This window comes from Solanum stenotomum, chromosome 10 (genome assembly GCF_019186545.1).
Source record: "Solanum stenotomum isolate F172 chromosome 10, ASM1918654v1, whole genome shotgun sequence".
In the NCBI taxonomy this organism is placed as follows: Eukaryota; Viridiplantae; Streptophyta; class Magnoliopsida; order Solanales; family Solanaceae; genus Solanum; species Solanum stenotomum.
In genome coordinates this window covers 22,943,227-22,966,041 of record NC_064291.1, presented here as the reverse complement: position 1 = coordinate 22,966,041, position 22,815 = coordinate 22,943,227, and the positions used below count along the sequence as shown (strand labels likewise).

At 33.3% G+C, this 22,815-nt stretch overlaps 1 protein-coding gene across 1 annotated transcript; it reads left to right on the top strand.

The window, feature by feature from the left end:
- Positions 1-15,105: 15,105 nt before the first annotated feature.
- Positions 15,106-17,248, top strand: LOC125842016 (3-ketoacyl-CoA synthase 20-like). Its single transcript, XM_049521206.1, has 2 exons — positions 15,106-15,774; positions 16,383-17,248. Exons 1-2 carry the CDS (start codon positions 15,106-15,108, stop codon positions 17,175-17,177), a joined length of 1,464 nt encoding a protein of 487 aa, XP_049377163.1. The 3' UTR covers positions 17,178-17,248.
- The last annotated feature ends 5,567 nt before the right edge of the window (positions 17,249-22,815 follow it).

Below are 22,815 nucleotides of genomic sequence, written 5' to 3'. Positions count from 1 at the left end.
AAGGTAGAACTAAAATGTATTAGCTTGGAAATGGATCCAATAGCTAAATAACCTATGGGGGCACGTAGTTTATGGGATAAGGAGAATGCTTCTAGAAACCCAACCTTACTTAACGGGGGAGTTTCCATCTCATGAGATTACATTTAGAGACCTGGTCTTTATTGACAGGAGGGCTTTAGAAACCCGGCCTTTGTTGACAGGAGAGCCTCTATCTCATTTTCAATATCCACTCGGTGCTAGGCATAATTCCCATGAAGTATTTATTGAATCCTAACTTGTTTCATTAGGATAGCTCATTAGATCATGCGTGAGAATAAACTTCACAGTCCATGTCTTCATGTTAGATTCAATTAGGTGAGAACTAACTTTCAACCTAGAATCTTTAATATGTGAGAAACACTTTCACATTATACTCATTATGTGTTTATGAGAATGAACTTTCAATCAACCCAATAATATCAATATAATCATGGTCTCTTCATTCATAGTCATGCATAAGTAGGTGTGTGAGAATAGACTTTCAACAACACCACAATAACATCAAAGTCATTATCACTTTACTCTCTCAAAAGATGTTCTTAAAGCATGAACACACTTTCATAAAGCATGTATAATATCATATATTTCCCCTTTAAGGACCAAAGACCATATTCAATCAACACATCTAGAATTAATTATATTAGACATGGATACAATCATAGTTCAAGTAATCAAGTCACTAAATACATGATCTTAAATACTCATAATATAGGTCATGTTGGTGGAGTCTTTCCACAATAAAACCACACACAATTTAACACACATACTAGCTTAGAGATTATAATCATGTTCATAAAGTATACACATGAAGCCACATTTAGGCACAAGTCTCATGTTTTACCCCTCTTGGATCAAGGATCAATTTCAACCAATTACATTTAGGATTACTACATTAAACATGGAAGACAACATGATTCAAAAAATTCAACTAATACAACATAATCTCATAATATTCATCTCACCATAATTCACCCACATCACAAGATCCAAAATTGGGGACATGGATTCATTGAGGAAATTCAACATTAAAACCATATAAATTCCTCAATTAATACACAATTCAAGTAATCAATTCATTATATTCATGATTCTATAACATTCTATTAATATCAATCAATTCCCACACTTTTAAGATCCACTTTGAGAAATTAGGGTAATTCATGGATTCATGGGAGATTTTATCATAAAACAGCAACTCAATCATAATATAAGATAATTAAATCATTGAAAATATTTTTAGAAAGAATCCATGGCTTGGAGTGAAAACCCTAGGTTTTGGAGACTTTTCTACTTTGAAATTGAGATTGAGGACTTCATGGATGAAAGCTAGCCATGAATCAAAGACTACCATACCTTAGGTGAGGAAATTCAACAAAATCGTCTGAGAAAGTCCCCTTCTTCAAGCCCTAACTTGATCTTCTTCTTCTTCTTCAATGGAGTTTTTAGAAAGAAGATTTTTGGAAAGGGTTAAGTTGGTTATGATTTGGATAGTTGAGATTTATGAAGTATATGAGGTTGTTAAAGGCTTAAAAGTACTTATATAAGTCTATATAAACAATATAAAATGACCTCACTTCAAACTAACCTCAAAAGAAATTACCTAAAATGCCCCTCCCATGGCTGAGACTTGGCAAATTTGCAGACATTACCTACGCCTGGGACCTACGGTCTGTAGGTGGGCCTATTGGCCGTCCTACAGGTCCGTAGGTCATGACCTGCAACTCAACTTTGAGGGCTTGACCCACGACCCCCACCTACGGGGCATGGGTCCACCTACTGGCCGTAGGTTCCATCCATGTGTGGCCCTTTTTTGGGCAGCCTTGGGGAGTCTTGGGGGTTAGGCTTTAGGGTCCTCCTCAAGGACCCTTGGTTGGTCCTTGGGTGGTCTTACCTTGACGTTTAACCCCTAAACCCCTCATCCTAGTTCAGGAAGCCATTCTACAATTCTAAACCACACATCAAACTCAAAAACTCTAATGTAAGGCTCTAGTTTCACCTACTAGTTTTTTGGGTGTTACAATATTTCCCCCCTGGGAATATTCGTCCTCGAATGACGATCTAGACACCTTATGGAATTAAAGGCTCAAGACTATTAGCCCATCATGCATGAAACATTAAAATAAGGCACAATTCAAAGGAGGAAACATCAACTCCATCTCAACATGTTCAATGCAACACAAGGGAGTAGGAACTACATCTAACAATCCGTTATGCATGAAAACTTCATCATTTCAATATTCATGGGAGGAACTACCTTCTCTAACTCAAAGCATGTTCATCATAACATCATGAAGAAATACTCTCAAAAGCACATTTAAGCATTTTCAACAATTCATCTCATGAAGCATATAGGCAACTCATACTAAATGCACATCAACATGAGGAACACATTAATTATGAAAACTCATTTTCTTTCTAAACATGAATTCATCAAGGACATGCATAACATAAGGAGACCATCGAAACACATAAATCACTTATGACTCCACAATCATGAAACAAGTCAAGGAAAACTTATCCTCTCAAGATAAAGGAGGAATAGAAGGAAAGATAAGGGTATCGGAACATCTCATTGGCCCTTGGCCTCCCATGTATCACCCTCACTCAAAAACCACTCCTTCACATCTTCATGAAAACAATTCCCTCACTCTTCTATTTCTTAACTTGTCAGTCTATGACCTCTACCGAAACTTCTAAATTAGAGAGGTTCTCATTTAAGCACTCTTGCTCACAATCAACCTTACCAACACCACTTAAGATCTCATATGAGCCTACCCAACCGAGACTAAACTTCTCAAACTCACTGCACCTCTCAAGGTGAGAATTTCAAGCCAATCCAAATCATGAACATCTAAGACACTCAACGACCTTGCTATCTAAGCACACTATCTCCCCCTTGGGAGTAAACCTATACGGACTTTTCTAAGCACCATTTCTTTCAACTCTAAGGTTGGCCCAAGTTATCACTAATCCTTCACACCCACATCACAAGGTGATTCTAAACCATAGATACACTTCTACTCCCTTTTAAAGGAGTCTACTCACTCAACACCTCTAAGCATCACTTTAAACACCACTATTCATCAAATCCTCTAACACACCCTAAAATTCATCATAACTAAGTCTGGTTCTACTAATAACACACAAAACCATAATGCAACCTATGTACCAAAGGAATCATCTAAACCTATCATATCAAATCCCATCTAGCCATATAACCATAATTTGCATCACTACTAACCTTTTCTCCCTAGATCCTTGTAGCATGAGCCCTTCAAGTGGTCATATCCTAAAGACCATTGGATAAGGAGTAGGAGAGAGATGTTATAGAGTTAAACTCTATGGCATGACTTAGAGAATGAAGAAGTGAGATTTTCCTAATATCCAATAGCCTCCTATTCATAAATATGGCGCGCTTCACACTATGAACAAGACTCTACTAGACGTGGTTTGAGACAATCCTATAACCATCCCAAAATCTTGTGCTCTGATACCATGTTTGTCACGACCCAGGAGTACCTCCTAGATGTAACACGGCGTACAAGACTCCAAAAAGCCTCATAGCATATCATAACATAAGATAATAGAAAATGGTGAGGAATTTAAAATTTTTCTTTTACAATCAAAGTCTTTTATAAAAACAAGCGAAAGTCTATACTTTATCTCAAACCATCTATAACCATTAAGACTACAACTTTGGGACGCAACCCATACAAAATCTCTAAACATAAAATGAAAGACATAAAGGACATAGTGGTCAAGCACTCGAATACTATGAGGACTTACCAAACTTCTTCTTCTTGATCTACTATGATCCTAGCCACAAGGATGGAAGTCGATATCGCCAAATCCTACACTTTGTGAAAAATGTGGAAGAAAAATGGGTTAACACGAAGATGTACTAAGTATGATAGTCATGCATAAAAACCTTTAAAACATGTAAAAAAAGGACATTTTAGTTGAAACAATGATATATGTCAATTTTGAACATCCTCTTTGAAATATAGTTGGAAAACATAACCCATAAGGAAACTCATGTATAGATCATCATAGCATAAATAATAACAACATAATCATAAACATAGCCTCCAACATAGACATAATGCAAGCATCACCATTTTGATGTTAAGTAATCAACTGACACTATTTCGGTTCAACTAAAATACGATCGTGTGTAGTGATATAACTCAACCAAGGGTTAGGATCATTCCCACATGGAGTGGTTTTGAGAATTAATAGAAAAATAAAATATAGTTCTAATTAGTCATAGCTATAAATATTAACGATTAAAAACATATTAAATCTAATAAGGTGACGCAAGCGTCAATTATCAATGGGGGTGATTTGTATTAAGCTAATAAACAAAAACAAACAAAAATATAAGAAATCGAGATATGAAGACGGGATTCTTGGGATGTGATAGGAATATGGGATAAACTAAACTATCGGGTACATCCTTTTGATGGTAAATTGTTGAACATTTATGACTAGGCTAGACTATAGTGGGGTAAATTCTCTCTCGAGCAACTTACCCCGAATCAACTCGATTTCTCTCGAACATCGAGTTGCCGCATTAAACACAGTCTCCGCCTTAGCCCATTCACTCTCTCGAGCTAAATGTGTGGGACAAGGACTAGGATTCACTCTCTCGAGCTAAACCCATGTCGACCCAATACCACTGGCTATCAATTTAGTAGTCTTAGTTTTACGATCTCTCTCTCGAGCAAGCCAAAAACGCTAAGATGAAATCGTATTTACAACTACAATCCCATTAAGTTCATACACAACTACTTAATGAAATCACATTAAAACAACAGATAAACCATCAACAAGAAAGACCCAATAGATAATCTAACCTATATTCACAAAATCACACTCCAAGAATTGGGGTTTTAGCTAGACATGTAAAAGAGGTAAAAATCAATACCAATATTAGTTTCCATCAACTGGGTATGAAGAATTAAGTCTTAAAACACGTCAAGAGTGAAGAATCTTAGAGACCCACGTCCAATTTCTTGGAGTTAAACCCTTTGAATCTTCAAGATCTTAGAACAAAGTCTCCAAAACCCTCTAAACCTTGAAACTGAAAATATTCTAAGACTGAATAATAATTGTCCATCACTTTTTTTAAGTTAACCTTTTAAGCAAGTATTTATAGTGTTTGAAAATTTGTGTTGCAGCGGATCACTCGGCGCAGTTAGTCGGGATCGTCGATACACTTGGCGATCCGCCTTTTGGTCGATTTCATCGCCTTCTTGCTTTAGCCTTCAGCCTTTTCGCGCTTTGAGCCGTTGGGCGATATGGTACTGCTTCACAGAACTACTCGGCGACACGCCAACTGCTCTATTTCATCGCCGACTTGATCTTTTCCTTCAGGGCTCAGCACACTGGACCAAAAGGCGATCTCCAGGCCGATCGGCGACTCTCCAACTAGGCTCGGCGATCTTCAGGTCTTGATTTCTTTGTTCTTTTCAGCCGCTTTGTTCCTTCTTGCCAAGTAGTGTCCATGCTTTGCCTCAAACTCCAAATACCTGAAACTTAAGTATTTTCATCAGATATTGAGACAAAATATGCATCTGAGGACACTAATTCTATCAAAATATAGCCCTAAATGAGTCCAATTTGTGGACTCATCAACACCCCCAACTTAAACTTGATTGTCCTCAAGTAAAACTCAAGTTCAGCAGTTCAAAAGGATGTCTCAAACAGTGCTAAACAAGACTCGATCATGAATGTACACAACAAGACTCAATTTACTCAAGCAAGGATCAATTGTGCACCCAAAGATGCAAGTTGTGACACACCATTACCAAAGATTCTCGAGCTCGCAATACTTGCTTCAAATGCAAGTCCAAGCTTAACAAAAGTATTTGAATGCCCTCACACAAAGGATGATTCCATATTCATACACAAAGGTTTAATCATTTAAAGTTCCAAAATCAAATGCAACGCTCAGTCTTTCAAAAAGAAGACACTATGCATGCTTTCACCCATAGGTATGCCCATATTTTCCAATCGACATTTGTTTCAGCTCACTCAAAATCAAAAAGATCTTTACAAGGCTTGTAATGGGGCTGAGTGCAAAGGTATAATTCCATGAAGTCTTTATTGAATCCTAACTTGTTTCATTAGGATAGCTCATTAGATCATGCGTGAGAATGAACTTTCATATTCCATGTCTTCATGTTAGATTCAATTAGGTGAAAACTGACTTTCAACCTAGAATCTTTAATATGTGAGAAACACTTTCACAATATACTCATTATGTGTTTATGAGAATGAACTTTCAATCAACACAATAATATCATTATAATCATGGTCTCTTCATTCATAGTCATGCATAAGTGTGTGTGTGAGAATGGACTTTCAACAACACCACAATAACATCAAAGTCATGATCACTTTACTTTCTCAAAAGATGTTCTTAAAGCATGAACACACTTTCATAAAGCATGTATAATATCATATATTTCCCCTTTAAGGACCAAAGACCATATTCAATCAACACATCTAGAATTAATTATATTAGACATGGATACAATCATAGTTCAAGTAATCAAGTCACTAAATACATGATCTTAAATACTCATAATATAGGTCATGTTGGTGGAGTCTTTCCACAATAAAACCACACACAATTTAACACACATACTAGCTTAGAGATTATAATCATGTTCATAAAGTATACACATGAAGCCACATTTAGGCATTAGTCTCATGTTTTACCCCTCTTGGATCAAGGATCAATTTCAACCAATCACATTTAGGATTACTACATTAAGCATGGAAGACAACATGATTCAAAAAATTCAACTAATACAACATAATCTCATAATATTCATCTCACCATAATTCACCCATATCACAAGATCACAAATTGGGGACATGGGAGTTCATGGGTTCTTGGAGGAAATTCAACATAAAAACCATAGAGACTCCTCAATTAATACATAATTCAAGTAATCAATTCATTATATTCATGATTATATAACATTCTATTAATATCAATCAATTCCCACACTTTAAGATCCAATTTGAGAAATTAGGGTAATTCATGGATTCATGGGAGATTTTATCATAAAACCACTATAAAACAGAAACTCAATCATAATATAAGATAATTAAATCATTAGAAACATTTTTATAAAGAATCAATGACTTGGAGTGAAAAACCCTAGGTTTTGGAGACTTTTCTAGTTTGAAATTGAGAGTTTGATGACTTCATGGATGAAAGCTAACCATGAATCAAAGACCACCATACCTTAGGTGAACAAATCCAACAAAATCGTGTGATAAATCCCCCCTCTTCAAGCCCTAACTTGATCTTCTTCTTCTTCTTCAATGGATTTTTTAGAGAGAAGATTTTTGGAAAGGGTTAAGTTGGTTATGATTTGGGTAGTTGAGATTTATGAAGTATATGAGGTGGTTAAAGGCTTAAAAGTAATAATATAAGTCTATATAAACAATATAAAATGACCTCACTTCAAACTAACCTCAAAAGGAATTACCTAAAATGCCCCTCCTTGGCCGAGATTTGGTAGATTTTGTAGGAATGACCTGCGCCTGGGACTTACGGTCCGTAGGTGGGCCTACTGGCCGTTCTGCAGGTCCGTAGGTCATTACCTGTAGCTCAACTGTGAGGGCTTGACCCACGACCCCCACCTACGGGGTGTGGGTCCACTTACTGGCCGTAGGTGGCCCTTTTTTGGGCAGCCTTGGGCAGTCTTGGGGACTCTTGGGGGTTAGGCTTTAGGGTCCTCATCAAAGACCCTTGGTTGATCCTTGAGGGGTTGTACTTTGATGTTTAACCCCTAAACCCCTCATCCTAAGTTCGGGAAGCCATTCTACAATTCTAAACCACACATCAAACTCAAAAACTCTAACGTAAGGCTCTAGTTTCACCTACTAATTTTCTGAGTGTTACACTTAACTAGTTTTCCTACTAGTCCACAGTTCAAAAAAAGAAGTCTTTGGAACTACTTTACTAGGAACCCTATTAAGTAAGTAAATGAAAGTCCTTAAAGCATACATCCACAATGAAAGAGGTAAAGATGAATTACTTAACATACTCTTAACCATGTCCATTAATGTACGATTACACCTTTCTGCTACACCATTTTGTTGTGGTGTTCCAGGCATTGTGTATTGAGCACATATGTCATACGTTTCGAGGAATTTAGCAAATGGACTTGTGTGTTGTCCATTTTCATCATATCTTCCATAATATTCACCACCTTTATCTGACCTGATTATTTTCACCTTTCTATCTAGTTGTCTTTCAACCTCAGTATTAAAGACCTCTAAGGCATTTATCGCTTGAGATTTTTTATGCATCAAATAGACATACCCATAACGTAAAAAATCATCAATAAAAGTGATAAAATATTTTTCTTTACTAAAAGATGTGATATCAAAAGGACCACATATATCAGTGTGTATAATTTCAAGAAGTTGTGTGCTTCTTGTGGCTCCTTTCTTTTTGTGTCTTGTATGTTTTTCTTTAATACAATCCACACAAATGTTAAGGTCTATAAAATTCGAATTTGAAAGAATTTTATTCTTAACTAATCTTTCCAATCTTTCTTTGGATATGTGACCTATACGTTTGTGCCACAAGAAAGCAGATTGTTCATTCACCAAACTTTGTTTGGTTCCAATATTATGATGTAAAGTTAAGAGTGTTTCGGCAAATAGATTATCAAGATTCAGTTTGTATAAGTTATCACAAAGAGTATCAGTACCAATTAGATAATTATGTTTAAACAAACTAAAACATCCATTATCGAAATTAAAAGAATATCGAGTCTTATCTAACTTAGACAAAGAAACTAAATTTCTCGAAAGAGAAGATACGTAACAAGTTTCAAGTAAATTTAAGTGACACACAGTATCAAGGATCAAAAGGTAAGTCCATATAACACTAACTGGAGCCTTCACTATATTCCCCATATAAACATATCTTTCATTCTAGTTTATGGGTTTGTGTTGTAAGGAATCCCCGCATCGTATTAGAACCATGAACAGTACAACCATAGTCAATTCACTAAGTATTATAAGGAACTTCAGTTAAATTTGATTCGAGACATGTAAAAGCACTAGGCTTATCTTTCTTCTCGAGCCATGCCTTAAATTTCAAACAATCTTTTTGAAAGTGTCCAGATTTTCCACAGAAATGACACTTATCATTGTTGTGTTCCTTCTTACGTACTTGAGAGGAGGACTCACTCACATTATGGTGCCTCTGATTTCCCTTAGCATATTTCTTTCCTTTCTTTCCAGCTTCTTGATGACTTACAAAGTTGATGGAGTGATTCCTTGATTCGTGAGCCTTATTTCCTCCTGAACCAACATTTCGTGCAATTCATGCACGTTCCATTTGTCTTTCATGGTATTGTAGTTCATTTTGAAAGGGCCGTACTTGGACGGTAATGAGTTGATGATGAATTGTACAAGGAAATTTTGTTTCACTTCCATTCCCAAAGACCTAAGTCTTGTTGCTACATTTGTCATTTTAATGACATGCTCATGCTTGGTACGTGAACCATCAAACTTCATGGTGGTCAAAGTATCCATTAGCATCCCAACAAGAGACGTTCAACAGTTTGAGAGGATTCTTCCACAAGTTTCAGAAAAACTTTTGTATTTTCAGTTTTGGGAAGAGTAGTCCTAATGTTGCCCACAATATTCATTCACATAAATATTATGCCTAATCTATTAGATCGATCCCAGTGCTTATAATATGACCTATTTTCAGTACTGCTAGTTTCAGTAATAATAGTTGCCTTCTCAATGTAAAATGCAACATCAAGATCTAAAACTCCGAGATGGAATTTGATCTGTTCCCACCAATTTGAGAAGTTAAGACCGTTATAGTTCATAACAGAGGTAGAGTACGAATGAAGAGCAAATGCTACAAATAAGATGCTCATTTGTTATTACTTTGAGTTATGAATTTAAGCATACTATCAAATTCAGAAATTATTTATAAATTCTTAAATGTATATTGATGTCCTCCTTTGGGTGAAACATCAAAATACAACTTTAGAAATAATGATGTTTAATGTGAATTTAACGTAATTCAATAATTTTTAATATGTCAATCAATAATATTTATTATCTTTGGATAAATAAATAAAACTAACGGTACATCTAAATTATCTCCTTAATGTTAAATGGTTATAAAAAAAAATCAATCTTTGGTTGATCCATAAATATCTTATAACCAAAAACTTCAATTTACCCTTAAGAGTTATATCGGTTATAAGCATCAAAATCAATGAGTAATTGAACATAAGTTTAATTATTTATTTCGGAATAATTTATTTATAAAGATTCGACCACTTTGGTGATTAACGAATCACATATACATAATTCCAAAAATAAAATACATCATAATAGTAAATAATTATTTCCCTTAATAGTAAACACCTTTATATGGAAAAATTAGTATAATAATAAGGGATAATAACATTATGCATCTATTAATCATAATATATACAGTAATGCTATAAAGCAAACAAATTATGGATCAACACTTCACTATTTAATTCACATGACTTCTTTTGAAGGTCATTACTAACATTTATTTCCCAAAGCAGCCATACAATTAAGTCAATACTCATTACCGTTTTCAAATAAAGACAATATTAATTCTATAGAAAATCAATAGTTCTTAAACCAGACTCTTGATACCACATGTAAGGATTTAATGGATCGTGAAAAAATAAACAATCTAAACATTCATAAATCCTATCAGTTATTCAGGATCGTAGAACTATATGATTTTCACATAAATCTATTACTATAATAATTCAGTCAAGAATACATATCTGAATTAGCCATAGTGTTTTTTCTAGAATCTTGACTTGAATTGAGCGAAAGTTTTTTTCTTTGTTGTTCTTCAGAAGTTGTTTCTCTCTTGTCTTATACTTTATGAATAACTTTGATGGATATGATTATATCTTTATGGTAGAGAGAAGACCCTTTTAATAAGAGAGTGTTTAACATTATTTCCACTTTCCATCATGGTGAGTAGTGGAGATGATGGATAGTTTTAAAACTACCAAGTAACTCCCCACTTAATGGGTAGTTGGAAGACTTAATGGGTAGTTGGAAGTTACTAGGTAACTTCTCCACACATGTTTAAGATTTAACTTATATTAATTATTAAACCAAAATATAATTACGCGGGCCATAGAAATTTACATTAATATGCCTATTCTTCATTGGCACAAANCAATTGATTATTAGTTTCACTTTGCCACATTAATCGGATGTACATGATACATGATACATTAATAATTTGCATTTGATTATTTGTATTTCAATTAATGTTAGTATATTATTGCATTCGTATGAATATTAATAGAATTGAATACATATATACTTGTATACTTTATAGTGTACTAATGTGACTAGAAGAAAGAAATTGAGATTTATACTTTTCAAATCTTTTATACTAAACAATTTATATGCACTTGGATATTTACATATACAATTGGAGACCTATAGACTATAGTGCATTAAGAGTCATTGCCACTTGTTTTGGATTTTCATATGTAGTTGTCACTTGGATTCGACTGAACATATACCCGTACTCCCATATCGTTGCATATTTTCACAAGAGTATCATTACCTTTGACACTGTATTTGATGGTGATACACGATGTANNCTTCTCCACACATGTTTAAGATTTAACTTATATTAATTATTAAACCAAAATATAATTACGCGGGCCATAGAAATTTACATTAATATGCCTATTCTTCATTGGCACAAACAAGTTTTTGAAAACATATTTTTTCAAAGATAAAAAAAAAAAATCACTGTCTCAATGGAATTTTGCTCAAGAACAGTCGGAGGACCTGATTGAGTTATCATTGTTCTTGGTTATTGCTAGGGTTTATATTTCAGTGCTTAATCTTGTAAGATCTATTCCTAAGATATAAAAGAAGTAGATCAGTTTTCAATTCTACAACATCATAACCAAGTTTAGCTAGAGTTAGCTATGCTGGGTTCTTAAAGTCTAAATTGACTAGAGTTAGTTATGCTGGGTTCTTAAAGTCTAAATTGACTAGAGTTAGTTGGTTCAGTGAGCAATAGAGTTATTGCTTAGTTCTTTTGCTTGTAGTAGAGTTGCTACAACAAGGGAGAAAGGAATAAGAGTTTGATTCCTAAATTAATATAGATTTGTAATCTAAAGTCTTTGCTCCGTTATGAGTGAAATGGAGTTGAGTTGAAATCCTGTGAGACAAGTCGTGGTTTTCTCCTCCCTTAAGCAAGAGGTTTCACATAAAACTCTCGTGTCTGTTTTACTTTGAGTTATTTACTTTCCTCATTTTTATTCTGTCAAGAGATCTGGTCCATTGACTTTTAGTGGATGCATACATTTTATCAGTTTCCTTTATTTCATGTATATTTAAGGTGGAGGAAGCTTTGAGGTGATACGAAATTAAATCAGACGAAAGGAAGCAAAATGGGTTGAAAATACTGCTTTGATACTCATGTGAAATCTTGAGTTGTTAGAGAGAAATAAAGAGAACGGCTAAAACATGTTTTGTGCTCAAAGTTAAAGCAGAAAAGAATCCTCGGATCTCCTCTACTACTAGTCTACTACTATATAGAAAGTCAGTTGGGTCAGGAATCATAACTCACACCAATTCAAAAAATGAATACACGAACTATTACAGTTTTCGGGCTAAACTATATAAAAGAATAATAAATAGGACGAATTACTCAACTACACATACATTACTACTATATATACTATATTTACCTCTAGTTTAAAATAATTACACATACTATCATTTTTAATATTTATACCATATATTTTAAAATATTTAAATAGATACACAAATCCCTTGAATATGGTACTCTATCAATAATTATCTTAAATTTAAATTCCTTAATTAGGGTTTAAAAATTTCTACTATATCTGCTGTTTCTCCCCCACCCCACGTCCACCAGCCCTTTTCTTCCTTCATCTTCTCCCTCTTTTTTCCTTCCTCCTCTCAATACATGTTTGCATGTTCAAATCAACATTATACATATCAGTTTGTTTCTATTGTTTTATTATTCTCATGTATTTTAGTTTTGTATCTTCGTTAAATTTCATAATATTCTAAAGTTCAAGTTTAAAAAGTTTTTCAAATTAGATTTTATATTTTTTGATTATGTTGTTTTTCAAACCCATTTTTCCTACTTAATTGAAATCCACAATTACTACCAAAAAGCCCAGAATATTTGTGTTTCAATTCAAGTTTGAGAGGCTTAATTCTGGCTACAGATAAGGGGAAATCAAGAATCTGATTACACGGCAAGCATTTAAAGAAAAGTTTGAGGATATTTTATGATTTTCTGGAGAAATGGGGTTGAAGATAAAAGAGTTGATAGGGTAATCACCATTGTTTTGGAAGTCGGAGAGGTTAAAGTTCAGAGTTTTAGACTTCTGCCATTGCCAAAAAATTGCTCATTCGGAAGAGTGAGAGGTTTTATAGAATTTGCTAACCCGATTAGCACGACCCGCAATCAATTATACAAAATGGGAAGTTATTGGTTGTCGTTTTTTAGTTGGGTCGTAGAAATTAAATAAGTAATTAAGTGCACATCAAGTGCAACTTGTTGGACATGTATTTAGTTAAGAGTTCGTGTAGCGAAGTTAAGATTATATGTTCTGAGAAAAAATATCAGATGCTAAGAAAAGAATGAAGAATTTTGATTTTTTTATAACTTTTTTTTGGATTAATGATAAGACAGATACTAATCTACATTTGTTTCTAAATACATGTGTCCCAGTTACATTTCATATTTAGATACACATTATATGTATATGCTTACAATGTATCCTAGATACATGTTTTGAATATAATGTATGAAATTGATACTTGATACATCAAATTAATAATAGATACATATAAAAAATATATGAAATTAAAATCAGATCATATAAATAGATACATGAAATTAATATTAGATCATATAAATAGATACAAGAAATTAAATATTAGATGATATAAATAGATACATGAAATTAATATTAGATACATAACAAATGCACAAAAATAATACTAGATACTTCTATGATACATATAAATGTACTTGTATGATACTCATGTATTTAAGTGTTTGATTTGTTGGATACAACATATAATTGATAATAGATACATCAAATAATAAATCTATTATTTGAAGAGTAATAAAATGATATTAATGACAAAAATATACATGTTTTTTTTTATCTTTTATTAATAATATTAATTAATTTTATATTTCAAAGACTAATAAAATGAAATTAATTAAATATGGATACACTCCTTGATTTTCGCCTTATGTTAAGGGATTTGATTAATTTAAATTTTCAGAATTAATTGTCAATTCGGCAGATACATGTATCTCGTGGATTCAAATTCATGTATCCTAAGCATGAAATGTGGTAGAGGAAGTAATATTTATAACTATAGGGAATCTTAGTAATTAGGACCTAAACTAGTGGGATTTATGTAGTTTGCCTAATAAATACAAGAAAAAGTTAAATAAAATGTCCATTAGGTTATATTTGTTACACAAAAGAATAACTCACTTAAAAAAATAAAACCATTTATTACCATAAATGGATATTCGGTACTTATTCCTTATTCCTCATTATATCAGTTCATCTTCCTTTCAAACTAATTTTTTTTAATAAAAACACGTAAATATTATGTCTAATTTATCCTAAATTTAAAAAATATATATCTAACCTTCATATATGTTTCAAAACTAATCATATATGCCAATTTGAAAACTGTTACACCACCAGAAAATGAAATGCACAAAACAGAATTTTAAAAATATAATACAAAAGCAAAAAAGAATTAAAAGAAAGAAAATGAGGGAGAGAAGAAGGAAGAAGTTGCATATGAAAAATAAGATAAAATGGCAAAGTGCAGTTGGGCTGAAACAAAGAAAAATTAATAAATTGTTGATACAACTTGATCATGGTATTGCTTGCTAAAACAGTTACTTGAGCACTGTTAAATAGACTCCTTTTAACTTTCTCTACAATATATCCTTTGAAGAGCAATAAAATGAAAGAAAATTCCTCTTTCTTTTGTGTTAAAAACATAAAACTTGTGTACCTCTATGCGATTCCATTAATCCTTCCCTTCATAGCAATTTACCTTCTTACTCTTAACGTCGAAGACCTCAACAACCAAATCATCACGCTGAAATCATTGTCTATTCTTCTTATTGTTTTATTTGCCGCGGTACTACTACTCTACTTCAAGCATGGTCCAAGATCCGTTTATTTGGTAGATTTTTCATGTTACAAGCCAGATCCGAGTGATATGATGAGCAAAAAAGAGTTGCTAGACATAATTACATCAACATTCGACAAGGAGAGTGTGGATTTGCAAAAGAAAGTGTTAGAAAGATGTGGATATAGTGACATGACGTATATTCCAGAGGGCATTAGAATGTTACCAGACAAGTTACTGACGTTTAATAATTCAAGGAAGGAAATAGAGAAGGTTATGTTTGGAGCGATAGACGATTTACTATGGAAAACAAGAGTGAAGGCAGATGAGATTGGAATAGTGATAGTGAACATTGGCGTCCACAATCCAACGCCTTCGTTATCGTCCATGATTGTTAACCGTTACAAGCTTGGAGTTAATGTCCTCACTTATAATATTAGTGGCATGGGATGTAGTGCTGGTCTCATTTCTATAGACCTTGCAAACCGCCTTTTGCAGGTTAGTCTTTTTGCTGTAAAAATAACTACATACCAAAAACATGTTTTGAAGCTTCTCTCTCCATTCTCTTTTCTTGAAGAAAGAAATGTAGTACACACTTTTTTGAAAATCTTTTTGCAACACTGCAAATAATAATAAATCACAAGCAAATGTCAAAGGCCCTTAATTAACTTTATGTACGGATTGAAATTTGAGGAAATGAGATCTTTTGTTGATCTCTTACCATTTGAATAAAAGAAAATGGTCTAGTTTTCGCATCTCTCATGTGTAAATATACATCTCTTTTAAGAGATCATAAAACAAAAAAATATATTGTAAAAGGTTAGAAACCATTTCTCACATTGAGATCATACCAAAGAATTTAAAAAACAAAATAAGATCTCTTAGCCTCTTACAAAATGAATTAAAAAAAAATATATTTTTTTAGATCTCCTATATTATGTAAAAATGAATCTATTGTAGATTGACCATAAAACTAAAATTTAAAGTTGTTAGTGGCCTACAAGTTTATTACATTATATCTCTTATACAGTTGTAGGCATTGCCTTAATCTGCTTAAACAGTATTTTTGTGACTATATATAATGTTTTCATTTTGAAAAAGTACAGACACAAGTGAGTGGCTACGCATTGGTAGTTAGCACAGAAAGCATCAATGCTGGTTACTATCTAGGCAAGGATCGATCAAAGCTTATAACAAACTGTCTATTCCGTATGGGGGCAGCCGCTATTCTTCTCTCCAATCGTTTCTCAGACTATCGTCGTTCAAAATATAAACTCAAGCACGTCGTGCGTACTCATAAAGGAGCCGATGACAGGGCTTTCAAAAGCGTATACCAAGAACAAGACGAAGATGAAAATATTGGCATATCACTCTCGAAATCCCTAACAGTTGTAGCTGGAGAAACTCTCAAATGTAATATAACAACTCTAGGACCATTGGTACTTCCTATGTCTGAGCAACTTCTTTTTTTCGCGTCATTCATTGTTAGAAAGATTTTTAAAATGAATAATATTCTCAAGAGGCCATATATACCTGATTTCAAGCTAGCTTTCGAACATTTCTTTATTCATGCGGGAGGAAGAGCAGTGCTGGATGAGATGGAAAAGAATCTTGAGCTCACACAATGGCATATGGAGCCGTCAAGAATGACACTTTACAGATTCGGAAACACATCAAGTAGCTCATTGTGGTATGAATTGGCCTACTCTGAGGCCAAAGGGAGGATTAAAAAGGGTGATAGAGCATGGCAAATAGGTTTTGGCTCAGGTTTCAAATGTAACAGTGTTGTTTGGCATGCCCTCAAAACTATTAATCCTAAGGATCTGGAGAAAAATCCATGGACTGATGAGATTCAAGACTTCCCAGTTCATGTTCCTGCAGTGATGCCTCTTTCTAGTTGAATGTTTTTATTAATTATTTCAATTGTATGTCCAAGGGGATAGTTAGCTCCCCCGGATTACTATTCTATCCCATAAATTCTCTTGTGGTTTATACAGAGGCGGTTCAACCGATCAAATTCTTTTTTCTTTTTGGTAAGTAAAGTTTTATTTTCCAAGTGAAAAATACATCCCTGAAAAAAAAATGCAGTTTGGACAGCTCCCAAACTTACAATAGCAACAATCAACTACTCAAAGCAAACTTCCTATCATTATGGAGAGAAATTTAAAGACATTAGCCTACTTGCTAGCTTACTACATTGCTGAGCTCTACTATGAATATCTTGTATAATCTGCCTAACTACTTGATCTGAAGTTTTGTGATGGGTGTCAAACACTCTAGCATTTCTTTAATTTCCTTCCATATGTGATAAACCCACCTGCTAATGCCATTCGATACACCTTATATATGCTGAGCAATTTTTCCCTAAGTGTTTGCCACAGCCCATTCAACTTCAGACTTCCCAGTCTTGTACTTGCCTGGCAATAGCCAACCATTGCAGCAGTTTACCTTGTTGCATAATCACACTGGAATAGCATATGGTCAATGTCTTCATCCTCCTCTTGACATAGTGGACAAATAATATCTTCCAAATTCACCCAACAAGCTAATTTGTCCTTAGCTAGTTTGGAGCCTTAACAGAAAAAACACTCATTATGGCACTCCTTTGTTATTGCAAACTAGTCTTCTCCATGAAATATTTGACCATTCTTCTCTAATCAATCCATAAATCTTCTTAATAGAGTAGCTAGGCATTAGTGTCACTTTGCTTTCAGCCATCCCTTCTATAGAAAAAGTCTTCTTGGCACTAAGAATTTGTTGTACCATCCAGCTTGTTGTGCCTGAGCCTCCCACACTGCACAATCCTTCATGTAATAGAGATGCACCCATTTAATCCATAATGCATATATCCTTCTTCCTACAAATATTCCACAATAGTTTGCCAACTGCAGCATGGTTCCAGTAACAGACATCAAGAATATTCAACCCTCTAGCAGCTTTAGGTAAACACAGTCTCTCCCAAGCAATAAGTAATTTTTTTGATAGTTCACATCCTCCAGTCCACAAGAAGGTTCTACAGGTAGCATCAATCAATTAGATCACTCTCTTTGGCAAAAGAAATACCTGAATTAAGAACAATACAGACTTCACAAGTTGCAACCTACCAGCATAAGGAACTTGGTATTACTCCTGGATTTGATTTTCTGGAGCATTTTGTCAATCAAAGGTAAACACTGCATAATGATCACTTTTTTAGTACTCGGAGGAATACCCAAGTACTTGAAGGAAAGTGACCTTTCTGTAAACCCTAAAGCTTCCAGAATAGCATGTTGTACCTCTTGTTTAACCCCTCCAAAATATATAGAGCTCTTGTCACTATTAGCCTCCAGCCAGAAGCCCTTGAGAATAACTTAAATTCTTGATAAAGCAGTTGGGCATATTTCAAATTACCTTTACACAAATCAATCCACATAATTCCTTACTACTCAAGTAATTACTTTGTCAAAGAAATATGTTACATTTCTACACGGCTCAATTATACTCAAATACAATTTTCTTGTGACTTTCCAAACATGTCCTAGCTAGTTAAATGTCTATTGGTACAAATTTGTTAAGATTGGGTTGTTCAACTGAAATTAGCTATAATTAAAGTGTTAAAGTAAAAATGGTAGCAACTTGAAAGGGCTATCAATATATTAAGCCATATTTTAAGTATGATTAGAAGTTCAAGACTGCCATAAATCTATTAAATTTCATGTGGTCATCTAACTTTGTGTTCATTAATTATTCAAAAGTCACTGTTCTTATTTTGTTGCATGAAAATCATTTAATTTTACTTCACTTATGACAAAAATAACTTTGGCCGTACTTGGTAAAGTCCTACTTGGATATGAGAGAAAATAACAAAAATATCCCTTATATTTGATGATAGATTCAAAATGATTCCTTAAATATAAGGAACATTTAGGGATATTACAAATAAATATTTATTAATGGAGGAACATTTAGAACAAAAACTTTTCACATTCTTTTTTTATTCGTTTGCCTCACTTCTAACCATAAAAAGAAAATATTATTTTATATTTTAAGTAATCTTTCTCTTTATTACTTAATTTATTAACAAGGATTTATTAGTCATGACTTACACCTCTTTAATTTTTACTTTTAATAATATTCATCTCTCATAATTTTTATTTCCATAACCTCCAAACTTAAATTCGTAAGTTTATAATGTCTTATGATATTCCTTTATTTTGTCCATAAATTCATAGTTAGTTTCATGAAGATTTACACTCAAGATTATCCTTTCTCTTCTTCATCATATTGGTTTGTGAATGAACTAACAAGTAACAAAACAAAAGTACATGAAGGTTAGAAATGTTTCATTTCATTCAAAGTCTTTAGTTTTTCATTTCCTCTATTTTGCCTATATAAATTTATATTTAGTTTCATGAAAATTCACATTCAATATTATCATTTCTCTTTTTCATCATATTTGTTGCGAATTATAAACTGACATGTAACAAAAAAGAAGTATATGAAGGTGAGATATATTTCATTTTCAAGTCTTTTTTTTTACTTTTATTTACTTAGATATGTTTTCTTAATATTTTATTTATGTATGTATTATCATTCATTAAGCAAGTATGATAAAAAAAAAAATACCTTAGTAATAATGAATAATGTGTTGTTAGTATGCAATTGTTCTTTCGAATAGTTAGTTTTTGGGATATAATGTAATTTGATTATAATATTTGTTAGTTTCGAGAGATGATTATTATTTAGTATTGTTAGTACTATTGAAAAAATAATATATAGATATATTACATACAATTTAAATTCTTTTTTCTTTTAATATAATTATTTTTTAATTAGTATATGATATTTATTTATTCATATATTTTTTTTCATTCAATTGATATCATATGATGAAGAATTTAACATATGGAGCAAAATATGATGGCGAATCTACTTGCAAAGGAAGATGATAGAAGAGGACGAGGGGGGGGGGGGGGGGNATTTTTGCTATTTTTTTTTTACTTTGACTTGTATTAGTTACTTGGCTACTTTTGCTAAAAAAAAAAAACTTTGGTTTTTATAAATAATTTAGCTACATGTTTGTCAATGCTTATCATTTGGTCCTTTAATATTCTACTTTTTTTTTATGAAGCACAATTAATATATTTATTCCATTTCAACAACAACAAAAATTATGATGATTAGGAGTTTCATTTTTATTATACTTGCAAAAAGTAATTGAAAAATAAAATATTAATTTCAGATGTCATTTTTTCGCATATGTAACAATTTATTTTCGTCGCTATTCTTTTTTATTTGAAATGTATTTATAATACTTATGCAGTCACCGATTATTATATTTTTATTTTTTTTTATTTTCACCCTTTATTTTACAAATGAAATCAATGAATAATTATTAGTGGATATAATGTTAATAAAATTGTACATTTGAATTATATATAACTCATGTCTTATATATAACTCATATTGTAATCATTTAAAATTTATTAAATATAAATTTATAAAATGATTCGAATTATATTAAATTCATGAATATATTAGTCCAAATAAATATTATGGATTAATATAATTGAGCTAATTATTCAAGTCCAATAAATATGAATTTAATTAAAGTCAAAATTAATTGATTTGGGCTATAGATGAGCCCAATTTGCTAAGTCCAATGTCATCTTATCCTAGAGGCCCATTCTTTTGGTGCCACGTGGCAAATGACGTGGCATGCCAAGTCAAACAAATAAGTCAATAGGATCATGACATGTGTCAAAGATGACAAGCCCGCTCCATAAAGCCCATATGACATATCACTTAAATCTGATTGGTCGAAGGGAATCATGTTCCAATCGCAACTCCTCTATTCTAAAACTATAAATAGGGGTCCTCATAATTCAGAATAGAAGACAGAAAATTCTAAACAAGAAGCTAGAGAAAATTTGTGGTACAAACACCATAAAATTCTCTATAAAGCTACAAGTTTAAGAATTCAAGCATTCGAGTTCAAGAACAATCAAGATCAAGACCATCAGATTCAAGAACAAGCTCGAAGCCCTTGAATTCAAGTAAAAGTCAAGATCAAGATAAAGTTCAAAGTTCAAATTCATCGAAGATTCAAGAACAAGCTTTAAAGTCCTTGAATTCATATTTGAAAAGGCGAATTCAGAGGAATCATAGAGATTGTAACACTCGCACTTTGAAATAATAGATACGATTGTTGCTATAATTTTCCATTCTTGATTATTATTTTCTCGATGCGAATTTTATTGTCTACAAATTCTGGCACGCCCAGTGGGACAATCTCTACCTCTCATCTCAACTTTTCAAGCATCAAACAACATCGAGATGACTTCCATGAAGAAAAACTCTCGATCAACTGCCTCTAAGGCCACTAGCTCCAAGTTCTCTACTGAAGTTGAAGGCATTCTTGATGTTACCTTTGGAAGTTTCGGAGTTGTTACGAGAAACAAAGCTGCTACACTAGGACAACAAACACTGCAAGTGTCATCCGCATCAACTCCTATTTTTGGGTCTTTAACTCCAAAAAGAGCAAGTTCCTCCACAAATTCTTTGGAAGGAGGAAACAGTATTGCTGAAAAGATCAAGGAGACATTGGCTCTACTTGAGCAATCTGGTTCCAAGAATTCTACCACAAGGGAGAACTATGATTCAACTAATGAATCATCTCCATATACATCGCGTAACGTGAGTCCGCTGAAGATTAACTTATGCGACAATCCATGCTACTCTCCTACATCTCCAATGATCATGCAAACGATGGTAACTGTTGCTTCCTCTCCTGATGAACAACTCGCAAATCTGACAAAGTTGGTTGAAGGATTGACAAAGCATGTACAACACCAAGAGTCTCGAATTGATAAGTTGATGGATAGGATGGAAGGACTTTTAGATGGAGAAGCGAGTCATGTGCCTGGAAAGGGTGTTGAAGTTCAAGAGATCGGAGATCCTACGAAGAAAGCACCGCTTGTTAATAAGATGCCAGTTTCTTCTGAAGGAATGATCCCACTTGATCGCTTGAAAGAGTTTATTGAAGGCACTATCAAAGATAAGTATGAAGTCTCCACCAAGTCTTGTCACATGTATGCCAAGCCATACACTGCGAGAATTGATAACTTCAAAATGCCTGCTGGTTATCAACCTCCCAAATTTCAACAATTTGAGGGTAAAGGAAATCCAAAACAATATGTTGCACACTTCGTGGAGACATGCAATAATGTTGGAACCTATGGAGACCATCTCGTCAAACAATTTGTCCGCTCTCTAAAAAGAAATGCCTTTAATTAGTATATGGATCTCAAACCTAATTCTATTGATAGTTGGGACCAACTAGAGCACGAATTTCTCAATCGCTTCTATAGCACAAGGCGTACAATGAGCATGGTAGAACTCAAAAATACTCACCAAAGGAAGGATGAACCGGTTATAGATTTCATAAATCGATGGAGGAACACGATCCTAAATTGCAAGGATAGGCTTAGTGAAGCTTCTGCAATCGAAATGTGTATCTAAGGAATGCACTGGGAGCTTCTTTACATCTTACAAGGAATA

Excerpts from the sequence above, each read along its gene's own strand:
- LOC125842016 (XM_049521206.1), top strand. The coding sequence starts at position 15,106 with ATGAAAGAAAATTCCTCTTTCTTTTGTGTTAAAAACATAAAACTTGTG. Across the intron at positions 15,775-16,382 it reads TTGCAAACCGCCTTTTGCAG|ACACAAGTGAGTGGCTACGC; the intron begins GTTAGTCTTTTT and ends GAAAAAGTACAG.